Source organism: Brachypodium distachyon, chromosome 4 (genome assembly GCF_000005505.3).
Source record: "Brachypodium distachyon strain Bd21 chromosome 4, Brachypodium_distachyon_v3.0, whole genome shotgun sequence".
NCBI classification, from domain to species: Eukaryota; Viridiplantae; Streptophyta; class Magnoliopsida; order Poales; family Poaceae; genus Brachypodium; species Brachypodium distachyon.
The window spans coordinates 13,784,944-13,803,849 of NC_016134.3; the positions used below are offsets into that span (position 1 = coordinate 13,784,944).

The 18,906-nt window shown below is 42.6% G+C and overlaps 1 protein-coding gene and 1 long non-coding RNA gene across 6 annotated transcripts; one reads left to right on the plus strand and one right to left on the minus strand.

The window, feature by feature from the left end:
• Window positions 1-3,456: 3,456 nt before the first annotated feature.
• LOC104584481 lies at window positions 3,457-6,966 on the minus strand. 4 transcript variants are annotated; one of them, XR_732192.3, is made up of 6 exons: window positions 6,715-6,966; window positions 6,457-6,629; window positions 6,174-6,275; window positions 4,668-4,762; window positions 4,375-4,500; window positions 3,457-3,750 (listed from the first exon to the last, which is right to left on the minus strand). XR_732192.3 is itself a non-coding variant. In XM_014902753.2 (4 exons), exons 1-3 carry the CDS (start codon window positions 6,854-6,856, stop codon window positions 6,188-6,190), a joined length of 477 nt encoding a protein of 158 aa, XP_014758239.1. In that variant the 5' UTR covers window positions 6,857-6,966; the 3' UTR covers window positions 4,134-4,500; window positions 4,668-6,187. The 4 variants fall into 4 exon arrangements, 1 of the variants encoding a protein (XP_014758239.1); XR_001407755.2 differs by having other exon boundaries at window positions 4,668-6,275; XR_002966072.1 differs by having other exon boundaries at window positions 4,668-6,275; window positions 6,446-6,629.
• Window positions 6,967-8,966: 2,000 nt separating this feature from the next.
• On the plus strand, window positions 8,967-12,413 carry LOC100831989. 2 transcript variants are annotated; one of them, XR_002960455.1, is made up of 4 exons: window positions 8,967-9,264; window positions 9,870-10,148; window positions 10,458-10,532; window positions 11,984-12,413. It is a non-coding gene; the product is annotated as an uncharacterized LOC100831989 (long non-coding RNA). The 2 variants fall into 2 exon arrangements; XR_002960454.1 differs by having other exon boundaries at window positions 8,970-10,148.
• The last annotated feature ends 6,493 nt before the right edge of the window (window positions 12,414-18,906 follow it).

Here is an 18,906-nt window from a genome sequence, read left to right on the forward strand (position 1 = left end):
CAAGATAGCCGGTGTCATTGGGATAGCCAGAATCGACAAGATAATATTTGCCTGCACCATGATGTATGTGTTAGTACGAAAATAACGCATACATACAAGAATGGTATATGTCTGATGCATCAAAGTAATTGTACCTGCTGGAGGCTGTGGAAATCTCTTCTTGTACTTGTCAAGTGTGTCTCTGAATATCCTTGTGTCATGTGCAGAACCTGGCCACCCGGCTACTATAGAGGTGAATCGCATGTCGAAGTCACATACTGCCATGACATTCTGAGTGGCATACCCATGGCGACCAACATGGTTAATCATCTCATCAGCTGGCACAACAACTGGTATATGCGTACCATCGATTGCACCAATGCAATTGTTGAAGTGTGGATAAAACCTAGAGTCACGAAGCCTGTCATGCATGGTTCTGAATTTGCGATCGAAGGGCCTTATGATGTCTCCTGCCATTCTATTCAAGCATGCCAACACATGGTTGAACTTCTTGTGGATGGTGTCAGTTGATCTATGAAAGCGATTGTGCACTTGGCTCACAGATTGGGGGCCACCAACAGTCCATAGAAACATTGCAAGAGCCTCTTCAAAACACATAAACTTTGTCCCCTTCAAACCATAATGTTCTGCCAACCTGTCATGCAAAGCATCAAAACAAGGCCTGGTCATCCTATACATTTCATAACAGTCTTTTGTAGAGCCCAAAGTATCATAGGTCCACTGCTGACCGGTGCACCTATGCTCCCTCCTCTTCCTTTTGTTAAGATATTTTCTAGCATGTAGGTAGAAACCAAAAAGAACAGCCACATTCCGGTTGCGTCTCTTTTTCCTTAACTTCCTCTTCTCGGCAGCAACATTAATATCTCCATCACTTGAGTCATTTGAGTCACTCTCATCCTCTGTTGATGAACTCATCTAAAAACAGCAAGTAAAATATGTGAGCAGCATCAACAATACAGCAGCAGCAACAATACAGCAACAGCATTATTTATTTGACAGCAGCAGCAAAAATACAGCAACAACAACAATACAGCACCAGCAACAAAATAGCAGCAGGAACAAAATTTGATAGCAGCAACAAATCTGAAATAAATTGAAGGATACAAATACATTGTTCAGGTCACACACAATAGTACGAAACACTAGCAGCACACACAAGTCTGAACTAAATTGAAGGATACAACACACAAGTGAATGAATTTCTAATGCCTCTTCCTATCCGCGTACTGCCTCTTCAACCACTGGAGCCTCCCCTCACTAGTCTTCATAGCATAGAAGAAACACCTATTTTCAAGTTTACCAAACAACTTTGTTGCAATATAGTACTCATCACTTGTTTCAGGTGCCCCACACTTGACAACTTCCTCCATGATGGCATCAATATCATTTGCAACCAACACATTGCTAGATGCCTCTGATTTCTCCTCACTAATGACATGATCAACAAATCTTTTGAAATCCTTTCCATAAGGATCTTTCTTGGGCCTCTTTGGACTGCAAGGTATGGCACTTGCCCCCCCACGCTTCATTTTTGGCATAGGCAGAGGACTAGGTTGAGGGGTTCCTTCATCATCAGCCTCCAAGTCAACAATACCATCGACGTCTTGGTGTTCTGCAATGTCATCTTCTTCAGCTCCGGGCATCACCGAAGAATTGCCGGTCACACTAGCCTTTTGGAACATTTTCTCTAGCCATTCCAAGTTGTCTGGGGGGCCTTTTCGAAAACGTCTAATATCCTTATGGACCTGCATATACAATTCAGTTTTGTTAGTACATAAAAAACAACATACGATTAAAATGAAAAACTATTTGAAACACACATACCTTAATCAGGTCAGCCCACTGCTCTTCACTAGCTGTTATAGTGTTCTTAACAGGATCTCATCCAAGTCCAGTAGCCTTTGTCATGTAATACACCCATGCTGTCCAGATGCTTTTCAATTCATCCCAATGGTTTTTGAATTGCTTACGGGTATATAGCCTTCCAGTTTGCTTATGGAACTCTTCACTTAAATTTTTATAACCCGTAACGCTCAAAGTCTTGGTAGGCCTATTGCCCTCGTTGGCCTCTTTGCAAGCAATCTCACAAAAAATCCTTGCCGCATTGGTATCCCACACAGCCTTTTGGACTTGCTTATCATCCATTATTTCACTTACGACAGAAACATAAAAATCAGTCATGGGACTATACAACCTACAAGCATGTGTACTGGACATTGATGGATCTTAAAATAAATTCACAAACAACATCTTTTGCAGAGAATAGGCATGTGTATTGGACATGGATGGATCATGAATTTGACACATGGACATAATCAAAGCACCGCAGACAACAACACCATTCATCAGATACAAATAACCCCAGTTCATAGATACAACAATCACAAAATTTATGCAGAGACAGTAAGCAATATGAAGGGGGAAATCAAAGGGAATGGTGCTCACCTTGCAGGTTGCTTGCTGGTTGAAGAAGCAGGAGCATCGGCGCGAGATCTGCTAGTCGAAGGATGAGAAGAGGCTTCGGTCGGCCAAGGAGCAGGAGGAGGGAACGGCGGAGGAGGTAGATCCGGTGGGGGAGGAGCAGGGGCTGGCGGGGGAGGAGCAGGGGCTGGCGGGGGAGGTAGATCCGGTGGGGGAGGAGCAGGGGCCGACAGGGGAGGAGCAGGAGGCGGGCCGCGGGGGCGGAACCGGCAGAGGCGGGCTGGCGGAGGACCATGGGTCGATGGAGCAGGAGGAGGGCCGGCGGGGGAGGAGCAGGAGGCGGGCCGGCGGGGGTGGAAACGACGGAGGCGGGCAGGCGGCGCGAGATTGGTTCGCTCGGGAAGTCGGGAGTTGTGTCGACGGGGTGGGGAGGAGAACGAGAGAAAAAAAACGTTTCGTCTGCGAGTGACAGTTTTGGGTAAATACTGATTAAGTGGTAAGGGCAAAGGGGAGTGGGATTTTATCTCCAGCTCCAGCCGGAACGAGAAGCACCCCAGGAGGTGCTTCTGCTCGGTAGTAAAAAAAAGGCTGGAGCTTGTTGTTTGCAATTAGCTTACTTTTTGTTGTTTGTTTTGGATTGTTGGCTTGTTGGTCTTAGAAGCCATATAAGCACAAGCCTCAGCCTAACCCTTACAATTATCAAAAGAGTTCACAGCACACGATCATCGCCTTGCTAATACACAGGGGGATAACAACAAAACTACTATCACGTTGCAGACAATGTGCCATTAAAAAGTCACGTCAAAATTAACATGGAATTGACAAACTTAAGACCATCCTCAGTGGGGCGACCCATTTTGTCCGTTAGGGCAAAACGGACACCTAAATCCGCTTTTTGGTCCGGACGTGACCCATTTCACTGGCTCCAAGCTAAAAAAAAGTGCAGCAGTACAATTGGCATACAACATTCAAAGTCAATCTAGTCCCTAGCCAGCAATTGTAATTCAATACAGGAAAAAGGCACAGTGAAGTCCATGGGTTTAAACACTTTTCTCAAGTTACAACTTACAACAATGAATTTCAGAAACATTGTATTAGGGAAATCTCCATCACAAAGCTAGCAGCAAACATGCACACTCAAAACGTTTATATAAATGTAATAATGGTGTTCTAAATTATACCTTCTGAGGGCGCATTGATTTTACAAGACTAAATTCCATCAGCACTCCAGTCACGTATACTAGGAATATGAGAAGTGACCGGAAATAGGATCTCCACATCTTTACGCCTACCAGAACATGAACCAATTTCTATAGGAGCACGTCCTAACTGACAACATAACAAGCAGAATTAACATTACTTAGTATTTGAAAACAGAAAACGACAAAGCTGGAGCATGCAACCTATCTAGACAAGCATCGAGCACATAGATATGGTACAAAATTAAATATATTATAAATATTAGCATAGCATTAGCTGTTAAAGAACCAAGTAGTGTCTCTTGTACTGTACGTGATATGAAATTTGTCGTACAGGACAGCAACTGCAACATAAGAACAAATTGTTACTTTAGGAGATCATTAGGTGGTATTGTTAAAGCTATCCTAAGAACTTCCAGGATAAATCATATAAGCAATAAGTCTCATATTTGCAATTTCAGTATCATTTTTCCTCCAAACTGTCAACATATTTGCATGCAACAATCCAGAGTATTTCTTGGTAAGTTAATTGTACAAAAAATTTGTTCGAAGTGAAACTCGAAAGCAAGTTCTTCGTATCTAGTAGACAGCCTATAGCCATCACATGTTTCTCCAACTAATCAAATAGAACCACGTACTGAATTTCAAATGTAGCTTTGTTTTTTCATGTAAGAAACAACACCCAGTGTAAATCACAAAACTACAAATTTTAGGGACGAAAGCACGCATGTAGCAGCAAGGCGCAACAGCTTACACTGTCAAGAACATTAGCATCTGCACCAACCAGGACTAAGCACTTCAGGATGTCAGTAAAGCCACCATTACTGGCAGCAAACATTAAGGGCGTCTCTTTACAATTGCCATCCACATCAGCACCGGCCTAAAATTACAAAACCTGGGTCATATGTTTTCATATGAACACACATATAAGTTGCAATTTGTGACTCTGGTAATCATTGTTAGGAGAATTATAAAAATTCAGTACGGTATCATCCTCTTTGTATATTTTTACAGTAACCTGTAAGTTGACGTATGAAGATGGCATACCTCAAGCAGGAGCTTCACACATTTCAGTGAGCCCACCATAGCAGCAATAACAAGAGCTGTATAACCAGTACCACACTACCACTAGTTATCTTATGCTGTTGAGAAATTAAGAAATTAGTAATCCTTGTTACTACAGCCAGCATACAACTTAAAGGAGGAGAGGGGTAAAGAACTATAAATAGAATATATAGTAGATATAACCATGACAACATGAGCAAAAGCTTTGTCAAAAAGCTGAAATAACAAAAATAGCACACACAAACATGGCAAAAGTAATGAATTAGTTTATCATATTATCTACATAAGATTCCTCAAAAAAAAAATTTATCTACATAAGTTGATCTAATCCTCATCATCTGTCTGGGAAGTCCATGATAACTGCTAAAAATGCATAGGATAGGAAATCCATGACCTCAACAGTCATTGTGCATTAATAGTCAAGCACTAATAAAATTATAGGAACGCTGCAAAGCCAAGATCTACACATGAATGCACTATAGCAATATATAACATTGCTAAGCACGTCCAGTTCTACTTGTCAGGCTACATCATGCAAGGATGGAAGAAACTAGAAGCATAGTGTAAAGTTTATACAGTCATAGTATGCATATGCTAGAAAACAAAGCATGTATTTATACAGTCAGATCTCACGACTCCACGGAACTTGGAGTGAAACAGCAAAAATCAGCGCTCGAAAGGAGACTACAGGTTGATCTGTGGATTAGAGAAAATGGGATTAGTTTGGAGAAAAGATCAACAAAATTGCTCATGTTACCAAGGCAAAATATTGATAACTACGGTTCGAAGCAGGTGGTATAAGACAACATGATTACAGCTTAAAGCTAGAAGGAATAAAAGAAGAAGTGCAATGCGACAAACCAACCAGATGAAAAAACTCAAATATGATAAAGTTAGGATAAATCACAAGCAAGTTCAGAAAAAGAAAAGATGGGAATCACAATTACATCTGCATGGTTGTCCAACAAAATCTTCAAAATATCATCTCACCCATCATGGACAGCAGCATGTAATGCTGTCCCACCAAAACTGAATGCATTGACGCAAGCTCCATTGGAGAGTAAGAGCTCTACGATTTCACGGTTTCCTGGATAAAATATACATGATATACCACGACTTGGCTATAGATTCTTTCTTGTAGCTCCTTGTCTTCACAGTGATTTGTTAGTGTCATCCTATGTAATACTGAAATAATGTCTAAATAATTCGAACTAAAACCACGACAAGAATTTAGGATCAGAGGAGTATATTTTAATACATTATTAGAGAAATAACATCTAAATAATTATAAGATATACTGAAATAGAATCCAATAGTTGTGTGGCATGGGAGTTGATCAAATACACCGAATTTGCAGAAAAGAGCTTCTTCTTTTCTTTACCTTTTGGACTTGGTTATAGAAAAAATAAAAGGCTTGCTAGTTCTTTTTTCTGCATTACACAATGTCTATGGGGGAAAAAAGGAAGAACATTCACATAAGGCCAGCACCTTACTCCCTTTCTTCAGAAATTCAGCGCCTTGCTCAAAAAAGTAAAAGCACCATCATGGCCACGTTCTGAAGGCCGATCGCGAAGGTCAGAGGTGTTTGGCCTGTCAGGGGACACCAAATCAAGCAGAGCTGCTTACTGAGCACGCACAAATGAATTCAGCCGCTTCGTAGGAAACAAACATAGCTACCCACTCAGGTTACAACTTACAACCAAGGTAATCGTGCGTGCCTGTGAGTGAGAGCAGAAAAGGAGAGGGTTTTGGAGGCGTACGGACAACGCACCGCGGCGTCTGTCGAGCCGGAGGTCCTCAACAAGGAGGCGGCAGACGGGGAGAAGCTCGAGCGCGGCGGAGTGGAGCAGACCGATGCCGAACCCGTCCCTGACGGCGCCCAGCCTCTCGGCGAGGCGGCGCCCTTCCAAGCCCCAGCCCACCACGGCACCACCTTCGCCCCCTCTGAAAACAAAATCGCGGATTAGTTAACAGAAGAGTGAAGAAAAGAACCCGCGCGCCGGCGCAGGGTGTAGGGGTTGCAACGTACTCCTGACGTCGAGGAGGTCGCCGTCGTAGGCGGCCTTGAGGAAGCCCTGGTGGAAGGAAGGGTTAGAGGAGGTGAGGGCGGGGTCCCAGGGAGGGAGGCCGTAGTGGCGGTCGAAGGCGGCCGGTGGGTGGAGCGGCGCCATGGCCGCGGCATGGGAGGGTAGGGTTTGGGGTGGGGTTTGCAGGAGGAGGGCGGGAAGCGAATGGAGCAGAGGAGGAAGAAGAAGACAAAGGAAGTCTTTGTTCGTTTTTCGCTGTTTCTCTTCTTCTTGGAATGGAAGCCGAACTTCGTGCGGTCTTTTGTTTGTTTTTCACCCTTTTTTTCTTCTCGGGATGATCATCACGTGCTTCGCCTTTTTTCGTATACTCTTTCCAAAAATAAATGAGATGAATTTATATAAAAATGGATGCAAATCTAAGTTCTTTATTTCCGGACGGACGGTTTGTCTTTTTTTATTTGGACCGTGCACACACTGCTTTATGTTTGTTCACAGGGCGGCAAGCATATCAAAATCTTTAGCTTGTGTCACAAATTGTAAATTTTCATATCTAAAAAACTAAGCGATAAAATTTTATAGCAGTATCACGGCGTGTATATTGTTTTTTTTTACAAGACTACCTAAAAACTTACCTACTGAAGAACGCCGTGTATATTTCTGCAATCGACGGTCGGAATAAAACTTCGGAAGAGGCCCCGCTAAGAGATGATTGAGGGAGTATCTCGCGAGAATGGATGAGCAAAAAATGAATTCAATCAGATGTTAGGCAAATTATACTACATTTGGTTTATTTGTAATTTATTTGCCTTTGATTAAGATACACACTATGCCCGTTTCAAAACTAAATGGGTTCGGTCACTTAAAATGATCTTTCATTCCTCAATGAACAAGCGCAATCTTCCCAATTCCTTGTTGGAATGATCTTTCACTTAGAGCAGCCTATGGCCATCATATTTACTGTTGGAATTGAAATGTGCAGGGAGGCCATGAAGGCCTTGAAGATACCTTGAATCTGTGCAGGATAAGCTTACCTGGATAACATCAGCAAGTAGATATGATAAGCTTGTAGGTACTTGATTTGCACTTCTCACTGAAGAAACGGGAGATGCCCCGTTTTGCTATCTTGCAGGGCGTGACTGAAGACTTTCAAAGAGACAAGTGGATTATGTTAATTGCTAGGTGTCCTTTTCTAATCATCGTTAGCCGGTTCTTGAGAAGCTTTGTAGTCCCTCGCCTCAGTGCGTGCTCGAGACCATTTTGCGACTTTGATTTCGAGAGCAAATGCCGTTTCGTATGTACATATTTTTTATGGTTCTGTTCCTGCAGAAACGTTTCTACACCATAATTTTGAAAACAATCCTACATTAATGTTGGAAATTCATCCTAAAGTTTTGGAACAGCCTTAAAAAATCAAAGGATTTTCTGGATTTTTGGAAAAACAATGTAAGGTTGTCCTAAAATATGAAAGTCTGTTTAGGTAATAAATAAATTAAAGATTGTTCCAAACTTTTAAAAGTCTAGAGAAACGGAAGCTTTCTGCATTTTATTGAAAGGTCAAAAAGAAAAGTCCCAAATTTGAAATTCTTTAAAATAAAAAAATGAAAGTTTGTCCTCATTTTTTAAAATTAGTTTGAAAAATGAAAGTTACTTCAGAAAAGTATAAAGTTTCGCCATGAATTTTAACATTTAAAAAAAATGTTTTCCCTGAATTTTAAAAGTTAGATGAGTTTTCACACAGGTACATGGGTTCATTCACACGAGATGCTTGGACCAGGCAGACATCGCTTTCACATGGTTTCATTCACACGAGATGCTTAGACTAGGCGGTGTTTTTTTTTTGAGCGAATTGGACCAGGCAGAGGTTCGTTTCAGACCAAAAGTAAATGGTGCTTTCAATCAAAACATTGTTGCAATAGAAATACAAAAGGAAAGAAATAAGCTTGGTCCGAATTGTCGGAGGGGTCACTTGCCAACTAGTTGTGAGCATCACCAAATTCAGCTCAACTTTGACTAGAAAAAAAGAAAGAAATAAGATTGGTTTTAATCAACTAGACGGTCATCTGCCAACTAGTTGTGCGCACCGTTGACTTCATCCCAAAATCGTCTCAAAAAAGGAAAGGAAGAAGTATGGTCGGAATCAACCACAGCGTCATCCACCAACTAGTTGTGCTCACCGCTGCATCCACTCACCACTGACAATAGAAAAGACTAAAATGCCCTCCAACTGAATCTCCAAGACACACACTCTTGGGCCTACACGGTCTAGTCAAGCTAGTCGAGATTTCCCCTCTTTTCACTCCACTCAACCCACAAGGCCAACCCTAGCTCTGATGATCCGCCGCCGCGGCTCATTCCCCCCTCCGGCGGCCCTACAGCACCCACTGGACGACGAGAGATCCTTGTCCGCCTCCCACCACAGCCGCCCTCCCTCCCGCTCGCTTCCGCCGTATGCAAGCGTTGGTGCCGCATAGTCCGTGATGCTCGCTTCGTCCACCTCTTCCGCGACCATCACCGGAAAATTCCACTTCTTGGCTTCTTTATGAAGCAACAAGGTAAGCCTTGTGTCTTCTCTTCCACGCTGGATCCACCTGACTGCATCCCTGCTGCCCGTTTCTGCCCGCCGAAGAGTCTCGCCTGCTTGGGCTGGGTTTTTCGAGGCTGCCTGCAACGGGCTTGCTTTTTTCCTCAATTGGGTGCAACGTGAGGTCTTCTTGTGGGACCCCATTAGTGACCAGCAGCGCCGCATTTCTTTCCCACTTCCACTAAGGTTCACCGATGGTGCACCAAAGATTGTGATGAATGCTGCGGTGGTGTGCGCTGAGCCCATTCAAATTGGTGGTGGTGTGCAATGACCCACACCACGGCAATGCATATGATTTCCTCTTTGAATCGAGATCTAGTACATGGGGAAATATGATAAATGTGGAGTCTACATTAATCGATCCAACGATCGATCCCACTAGCCCGAGCATCTTGATTGGGAACATGCTTTGCTGGTTGCTTTGTGAAGGTGATATCCTTCAATTCGATTTGGAAAAAGAAAGTCTTTCTTTGATTGCGAAGCCAATTGAAGCATGTTTTATGGACCCTTTAAGCTTTCATCACTTCCAAATCATGCGGACAGAGCATAGTGGCATCATTCTAGTAATTCTTTTAGGACCGAATATTCAAATCTGGGAGTGGAAGCCAGAAGCGAAGATGTCATGGGTGATGGAGAAAACAATTCAACTAGCCGACCTCTTTAAACCGAAATTGTTCATAGAGAATGGAACAATGTGGAGGCGGGGGTACGACGAGGAATTAAATTTTATTTTCCTGACTACAAACATGGGCGATTTCATGGTTCAACTGGACAGAATGCAGCTCAAAAGAATGTCTGAAATAGATCAAGAGAAGAGCTGGACCTGTTATACCTATGAAAATTTCTACACAACAGGTATTCCCCACTCTACAATGCATAATCGAATTATTTGGACTTGTTATACCTATGCAAAATTCTAGCTGTGTTTTTTTCACGAGGCTAATAGTTGGCCAAAAGATATTGAAGAATAAATTGTGCATTTTTTTCTTGGTCGGGTTGGTTATCTTTTACGTATTATTTATGTTACTGCATTAAAGGTAGAACAAAAAATAACCTTTAGCAAGTACTGCCTAGTCGATGCAATGTGCATCGTGTTATGCCTGCTCATTTGTCATTTCATAGGAAATGTTATTAGCATATTGAACATTTTCTTTTTTCTTGTAGGCAGGGGGATTGGTGGTGGAGATGGTGAAGATGATATGTCTAATGATGCATTAGATGACTATGCTAGTTGAACAGGTGATAAATTCATCTTTTGCTTTGTTTACCTTGTTTTTTCTTGTTGCATCTTATCTGTAAATATGTGCTAAATTGATTTTGCATGTTCATGTCCTTTATTTAGTTATTTGGATCAGTATTTTCTTCATTGGTTGGCCAAGCTGCCCAGAATTTTTGTCATGTGTTAGAAAATTTTGATCGAATCAACAATAGAACGTTTATTCTCTGTTGATGTACTCCCTTCTCTATTGGAACTCTGAAAACATCACTAAAACCACATTTTAAATCCAAAGAACAATATACCTAATCTAATAGGTAAACATAAAATTTTAAATCATCCAATGTCTTGCCCAACCAATCAATTTGAAATGGTGTATACTTGAACAGTTCGTTGTAATAGTCTGCATTTCATTTCAGCAAAGCTGTTGTTTCCTTTGCCGACCATGGTCATTTTGAAGCTCAAATGTTCCATGTACAAAACTACAGAGTGTGTTTCTTGCCTACATTAGCGGTGCATGAATGATTCTGCTTTTGCATTTGAACAAAATTTCCGATGTTTTTTGCCTCATGCCTAATTAGAGAATCAGGCACACAATTTAGCTGTGGAAGATACAATTGCTATCAGCAATTTAAAAATAAAGCACAATAGGAAATCGACTCGCCAATTTGCTACTGAATCTTTACAATCCATTCACGGCATCACCGGTAGAAAGCTAACTTTATCACCCAAATTTCTTGCAAATTGTGCAACTCATACTAAATGTGTATTCGCCTTTTCCATATGTATACGGTAGCAAACATAAAACACTTCACTCTAGCAGCTCTTATGTATTTTGCTTTATTAGATTAACATGCATCCTATAATGGAACAGGGTATAATTTAGAATATCGACTAGTGTTTTATATCCACCTTGCTTTAAGTTTTAGTACTGTCCATCTGTAACATTGTTTTAGCGAATAGATCTTGGTCAAGATCATGCTTTGGATGGTTCCAAATTCCAACTACTTATATCAACACAGCATGATGCTCAGTACATGTATGTGTGTATGCGAAATTTGAATTATAACTGAACACAGATTATCTACAATCTGGTACAAGTCACCTAGTGCAATTACTACAGTACAGCTAACCAGTTTTCTCAGTTTGCTACAACTCACCTTCCCCATGACTCTTGCTCCTTTCATGCATTTTGATAGGTCTTATGCTGCAATTGTGATGAATGTTATAGCACGGCATATCTCATTTGTCTTTCTTATATGGTTAGTTCCTAGAAATGGCCATTTTAATTTAACTGGAAATAGTTCCACTTTCCGTCAAAAAAGAAAAGAAAGAACAAATAATAAAGAAATAGTTCACTGTGCGAGAGCTGCTTTCTTGCTGTACAAACTAACCCAAAGTTGATAACTTATGATGCTCTACATTATTAGCAGTGAAAATTGTGTTTGACTGGTGAGTTCCTTTTGCTTCGCAGGTAGTGCTGCTTTCCGGGTAGCAAGATAATTTTATCTGCATGATATCTTTGTGATCTGATCACCGGCTAGGGATTGTGGCGTTCATGACAACGAACGGCCTTCACAACGGCTCCATTTTTGTTTGGTGATAATGCGATTCGGAGTGTGTGACGCTTCTTGGTTGCTGTAGAATGCCAATAAACATATGCTTAATTAGTGTCAGTTGTGAGAAAATGATCGTATGAACTTTAATGTCATGCTGTTGACGCATCGACTGTACTAGTTTTCCTGGATGGTATCGACCTGTTGTTTGAATTCCTAGCATGATGCTTTATCTGGACGTAGTGATCTTAATACCGTAGACAAGTGAAAAGTCCAATTTACATGATGTATGCTGCGCACGTCATTGTTTGGTGGGCACTTGACAGCTGCTAGATTTCCAGTTATATATGTATTTCCTTCTTTTTTTGTTTTTTCAATTCAAAATTTTCCGAATTGAAGTTGAAATTTTCACGTGGACTGGGTGCACTCACGGTGTGCTTTGCTTGTAGAGCTTCGAGGGGACCCAGACGTCAGTGATGCTGGTCCACTGGAGATAGCCCATGAACAAATTTCAATAAAGGAAGAGGCGTGGTTGACTATTGGCTGTAGTTCAGACCTACGTCAGCAGTTTCACGTGTGTTCCAGGAGCTGTAGAGATTCCTTCCTGCTTCCACCTCCCCGCACGGCCGCACCCTCCCCTGGAGATTTTTGAACTTTCAAATTCTACCGTTCAAATAAAATCAAATGTGGGGAATTCACCGCTAAAGAAAAGAAAGAAGTAGTCAAGCTGGAAATGCAGGCAGGGAGCTTGTGCATTGGAAACTTAATGGAGGGCGATTTTGGTTTCTCCGGAAGCCATGGCGCGTTTTCCTTGATTAATCTTAAGCAAGAAAAGTGTCTGGCTGGGCATTTTCGATCCCGGGTCGAATTTCACTAGGCTCGAACATGGCCAAAAGGGACGAGAGAGAGGGTACCGTAGCCCCTCTTAAATCTCGACGTTTCCCGGCTCCAATTTAAGACCGTCAAGAAATGCACCAAATGCCTTTTACATACTCCTGAAGACAAAAACTTGTTACGTGTACATCAAAAAGGATTTGCCTCAAAATGCACAACTTGCACATTGAAAATGTTTTCCTACAGAACTTGCAGAAGGGACCTAGACATCTTAACAGCACCCAGGTCGCATCATCCTGCAAGCTTGAGCATCCTTCAAGGCCTCCACCCCATTACCGAAGCGAAGAAAGTGTAGGCTACTATTCGCGAGCAAAGTTGCATTACGAGGGTCAAGTTCCACTGCCTACAAGCAACATGCACAAGAATCATGATCACAATTCTGCACATCGTTCTTAGATTTGCCAACAAGAATTTGTTGCACTCAGGGAACCAATAGAACTAATAGAACTGATAGAACTAATTGAAATTTGGGAGGAGTCAGGGGAGGAGATGGTTCATTTTTTTTTGAATCAACTAAAATAGGGTTTTTGCTAGAAAACATGAAGTATAAATAGTTACCTCAGAGCCCATGGGTTCATCTATCATTTGCTCATATCTATGATCAAAAGTATTCTGCAGCATATCAGTAAAAGTCTAGAAGCAGGTTGTGTAATGTCAACAGCTTCAATTGTGGTGGGATCTTGCACAGCAGCATGACAAATCTGTTTTTATGCAACAAAAAGAATAAGGGATTTTGCAACAACTAAAATAGTGTTTTGCTAGAAAACAAGAAGTATAAAAAATTACCCTAGAGCCTATGGGTTCATGTATCACTTGCTCAGATCTATGATCAAAAGGATTCTTCAGCATATCAGTAAAAGACCCACAACCAGGTTGTGTAATGTCAACAGCTTCACTTGTGGTTGGATCTTGCACAGCATCATGACAAATCTGTTTTTTTTCTCAAGAGAAAGAATAAGTTATTTTGCATACATTATTTTTTTATATCCTGCTTGTAACACAAAAAAAAAATTTGGTCAAGCAGCTGACGGGTTGTTTTTGTATATGTTTGTTCTTATTCTCCAGGGGGGTTGTTACACCTGTGTTGGCATGTACAGATCAACGAATTCTCCCCCACCAAACGACATGGGTATTGTTGTTCCAAGCGCAATGGGGGCACCCAAATTCTCTGAACTTGTTGGAGTCCTATGGCCATCCTGAAACACATTGAATAAGGAAGTGCAAAAATTCTATAAAAACACAACATCAGTCATGCAGGTGACAAGTCGACAACAAATTCAGGCAAGTTTATTTTGGCACGTTCTTTTTCAATTTTTTATGAGCTTTTTTTTTATCATACCTGATTCCATGCCTGATTAAAATTAGAGAACATAGTTGGACCCAACAAGTAATCACCGTAGGAATCCATGATACCTGCATGTTTATACAGTAGTACAAACATGATCAGAAAAACGATCTTGTTTTTGCAATTTTTTCGTACACTGATATACTCTTTTTTTTTGTTTTACATGTATGCTATCTATGTCAATTCGAGAGCCGTGGCAGCGCACAGGCTCTTTGCTAGTCTATACCTATCTAAAAAATACGGATCGTTCCCTTCACCGTCGTCTGTCAAACTTCCCATAAAATTTGTGGGCCCCCAGTATTCTATGTATATTAGGGCTATTAAGCTGGCTGGCCCGTTAACTGCACCGAATTTATCTATATCTATATCTATATATACAATGTAAAAAATACGGACCGTTCCACCTTTTTTTTCTTTCTTTTTTTCGTCAAGCCCCCGAGACCCACCTCGTCCGCCTGCACGCAAACCACTCCTGCATCCGCTCCAGACCGCCGAGCTCCCCGCTCCTGGCGCAGCCCAATAGGAGACCCTTCCTAAAACCACTTCTTCATCCGCTCCAGACGGCCGAGCTCCCCGCTCCTGGCGCAGCCCAATAGGAGACACTTCCTAATCCAACATAAATACTCCCCCTGACGCAGCGAAGAAAATCAAATTAAAAGCCCAAAGGTATCTCTTCACACCTCCAACGGTTCGACCTTGCTCTGCTGCTTTGGTGATGCTCGTTATCTATAGGTGTAGCGGCAGATTGATCATGTGATGCAGCATATGATCCAGCATGCGGTGCCTCCTTCCATCCGAGGGTCGGCGGCGCTGGCCTGCAGGTTACATCTTGTCAGACACCGTTACCGCTACGAAAACACGCGCTAAGGCGGTTCAGCCATGATTATGGGGGGTGATTGAGGAGGGGGAAAGGAAGGGAAGGGCCGTGGGATACGGTTCAGAGCACCTGGACGAGTCGTGGGCCGAGGAGGCGTCGTCGAGGGCGGAGATTGCGGTGGCCAGCGCGCGTGTGTGTTGATTTTGGTGCGAGGAGGAAGACGGGCACAAGCGCTCGTGCGGGCATCGGCTGGGCGGGTGTTCTCGGGGAAGCTGGACCAAGAGGTAGAACAGGTGTGGGCCAAGAAGAAGAAAAAGGAGAAGGCACAAAATTGGCTTGCGGGCTATGGCAGCGCACGGGCATTCTGCTAGTGATAATAATAATTGTCTAATCAGTAAGCAGTGTGATCTGGAGATTTTGTTGCATTAAAGCCGAAGAAGTCAGGGAGAAAGATTAAGGATTAGCTCTTTTAAGATGTTTGGGACGCACCATAGAGTAATATAAGGTTGTACCCCCTCTGTCCCAAAATTAGTGACATGGATTTGTATAAGAATTTCAAGCGCAAAATAAAATGATTGTGTACTGCATGCATGTGTTTCTTTGTCGTGTGCTACGACAACACAGAGTAAATTTTACAAAACCACACCATTTGGAGCTAGATTTTCGTTCGGGCACAATCCTAAAGGTTTGTAACAAAAAACCACAACTTCAGTGCTAATTACTTTCAGAAAACCCAAATCTGCTAGATTAGAGAATTTGACAGCAAAACCAACAGATCGGGCCCACATGTAAGGTCTAAAGTTTTTTCACTGAACCCCTCAGCTTCTTCTTTTTTTTCCCTGGACCCCTTATCTTCTTCTTTTTTTCACCAACAAGCTTAACCACACAAGTCTCTTCCGTGGCCAATGAGGATGGGGGCGGAGGCGGTCTCCTCGCAGCGGACGCGCGGCCCGACCCGCGCCGACAGAGCAACGGGAGAACGGCGTGCAGCCCAATCCGCGACTACGGAGGAGGGGGCGACCGGCTCGCGGCCTGATCCGTGTCGACGGAGCAAGGGAGGAGGGAGCGCTTGGCAGGCACACCGGCGGTGAAAGGGCATTTCTCCTCCTTAAGTGTTTTGGTGTTAATGACAGCGTGACACGTGGACTAATCGTGTGGTAAGTATAGGAGTATGCCAATGTATATATCAAGCGCTCGACTTTGCCTAGGCTATAGATCGACTAGACTACGAAAGTGCACGATGGGGCCTAGGCTATAGATCGACTAGACTACGAAAGTGCACGATGGGGCGCCGTCCAACTTGGGGAAAAAATGACACGGAGTATAATTTTTTGCAACTTTTGGATGGTAAATATAGGAGTATGACAAAAAGAAAATCTTGAGTATTCGCTCTACATATAAATCATAAATTGTACTCGGGTTCTATTTTTGGCTTGACAATTTGTGACCTAGGACAGAGACAATTGAAAAATACTGGCAATTAAGAATTAGCAAAAAAAATAATTAGACAATGAAGGCAATGCGACGGATGAGGATACAAAAACAAGATATACTCCCTCCGTCCCATATTAAGTTACTCAAATTTGCCCAAATATGGATGTATCTATGTCTAAAAAGCATCTAGATACATGTAATAAAAAATCATTTAATATGAGATAGAAGGAGTATAATTTAGAATGTAGAATAAGTATCAAATTGTGTTGCTCCAAGCTTGGACTTTGGAGAGCTCAATCAAGGAGCAAAGCACGGCAAGAAGGTCCTTGAGATTTGAGAACAGAGGGGCAACACTGGACCAGATGGTCCAAGCCATCTGGTCCATGGCAAGCCTTCAAGACTTTCTTGAGATTGCCACGGGCTTTCAGAAAATGATAAAGCACGCCTTCTTGCCCCATGGCAAGCCATGCTGCTCGGCCAACGCCAGCATGGACTCCACCGTGTCCGTCCTGACGTGGTTGCACAGCTTCTTCTTGCATACCAACTTGAGCCTCCGGAGGCTCCACGAGCAAGTACTGAGCCATCACCATGGCATCGTCGCCCTCGGTCATCTTCGGCAGCCAGTCGGTGTAGATGAAGTGGAGCATGGCCTTGAAGACCGTCGCCATCTTGATTATTGCAGATATATTGTAGTGCGATGACGATTAACCAAACAAAAAGGCCAGAAAGCAAGCAATCTATTTCTATCATTACGGAGCGTGCATGCACCCCCATCGAACCCTTGGCATGTGCCCGTTCGATAACGATTAATTCTACCATAAGTTGCATGCAAAAATTAATTTAGCTTCTGCAAGGACCACTGTCTGGTGGAAGAAAAAACCCCACTCTGTTAATATAACATTCTTGCAACTTTGAGTCTTTTCTCTAGAAAAATTGCCCGTGTTCGAAAGATTGAACCATCAACCACCTGACCCATATAGGATGGCATAAGACTCCCTCGCCGCCATGACGAAAAGTACCGAGTAGTATTCAGGGTACTTACTAATCGGGATGCACTGATCACACGAGCAGTCAGCCACCGAGGAGACGAACGGATGCATAGCTTGGGAAACGGAACCGCCGGTGGTTAATTACTGCTGATGAGACGAAGAGAAATGCTGGATGCCAGACGCCCCCAATTCGATGGCTCCTCTAGTGTCCACCTCCGTCACGGTCTCATGGCCCACCGGCCAGACCAAGGTTTTTCAGTTTCTTCGCTTCTTGTTTTATCTAGCAATGAATAGTGTTCGTTCAAAGCTTGTGTTCAATTAGTTGAAACGTGACTTTCAATTTTAAAAATGTCCAAATCCTTTTTTCTTTCCAAACGATCCCAGCTCAACAGCAACATAGTTTTTAAACCCACAAGTCACAACCTGCATCACCCAGAATCCTTCCATCATGGCGATATCATCGGAGCTCAACACAGCTTCATTTTTGTTGCCCGCCATCTTCATCCTTCTGACCAACAGCTTGCTCCTCCTTCATTTTTGTTGTCCTACTTCCTTCATTTTTGTTGCCCTCCTTCGATCCGGTGCTTCATACCTCGAGAATAAACGTTGTGTAGCCCCAGAGCTTCGTGCTGTACTGCTGTAGTGTTGCCGCGCACGCCCTTAGGCCTTAGTGTCCCTTCTCCCTTCTACAATCTCTGAGTGCAAACCTGCCTAGTGTGTCATGAAAGAGCAAGCTGAGCTGAACAGATCAGTTCAGCTGGGGATCCGGATCTAATCAATTTCCCTCAAAGCAAGCCCTGTGTTTCTAATCTTCCAGGTGGCCCACCATAAAGCAGCCAGACCTGTAATCTGAATGTTACAACTAACTTGAATATGACAACTAATGAACTAATCCATCTAAAGTACTGCGAAAAACACACAGGTCTAGTTTGTGCCCCAATTACTGTACTTACAGTTTCCCATACACACTTGGCTGCAGAGCACTGGAAAAATGTCCAAATTAAATCTGGATTCCAAATTTTTCAAAGTTCATGGCAGATTTGTTGCAACTGTGTCATGAATTTTGGAAGTCCATCCAACTTTTTTGTAAGTTCATCGATTTTTGTTGAAAGATACACCTAATTTGTGAAAGTTATTCTAAATCTCTGAAAGTATCCTACTTCCTCTGATCCATATTAATTGTCTCAAATTTGTCCAAATATGGATTTATCTATGCCTAAAAAGTGTCTCGATACATGTAATATTCGACAACTAATATGGATTGGAGGGAGTAACTAAAATAACTGGTACTGTCAGTATTTGAAACCAGTTCCACGGATCGTTAAAAAGGGCATGAGGGCATCGCCAGCCATGAATGAGGAT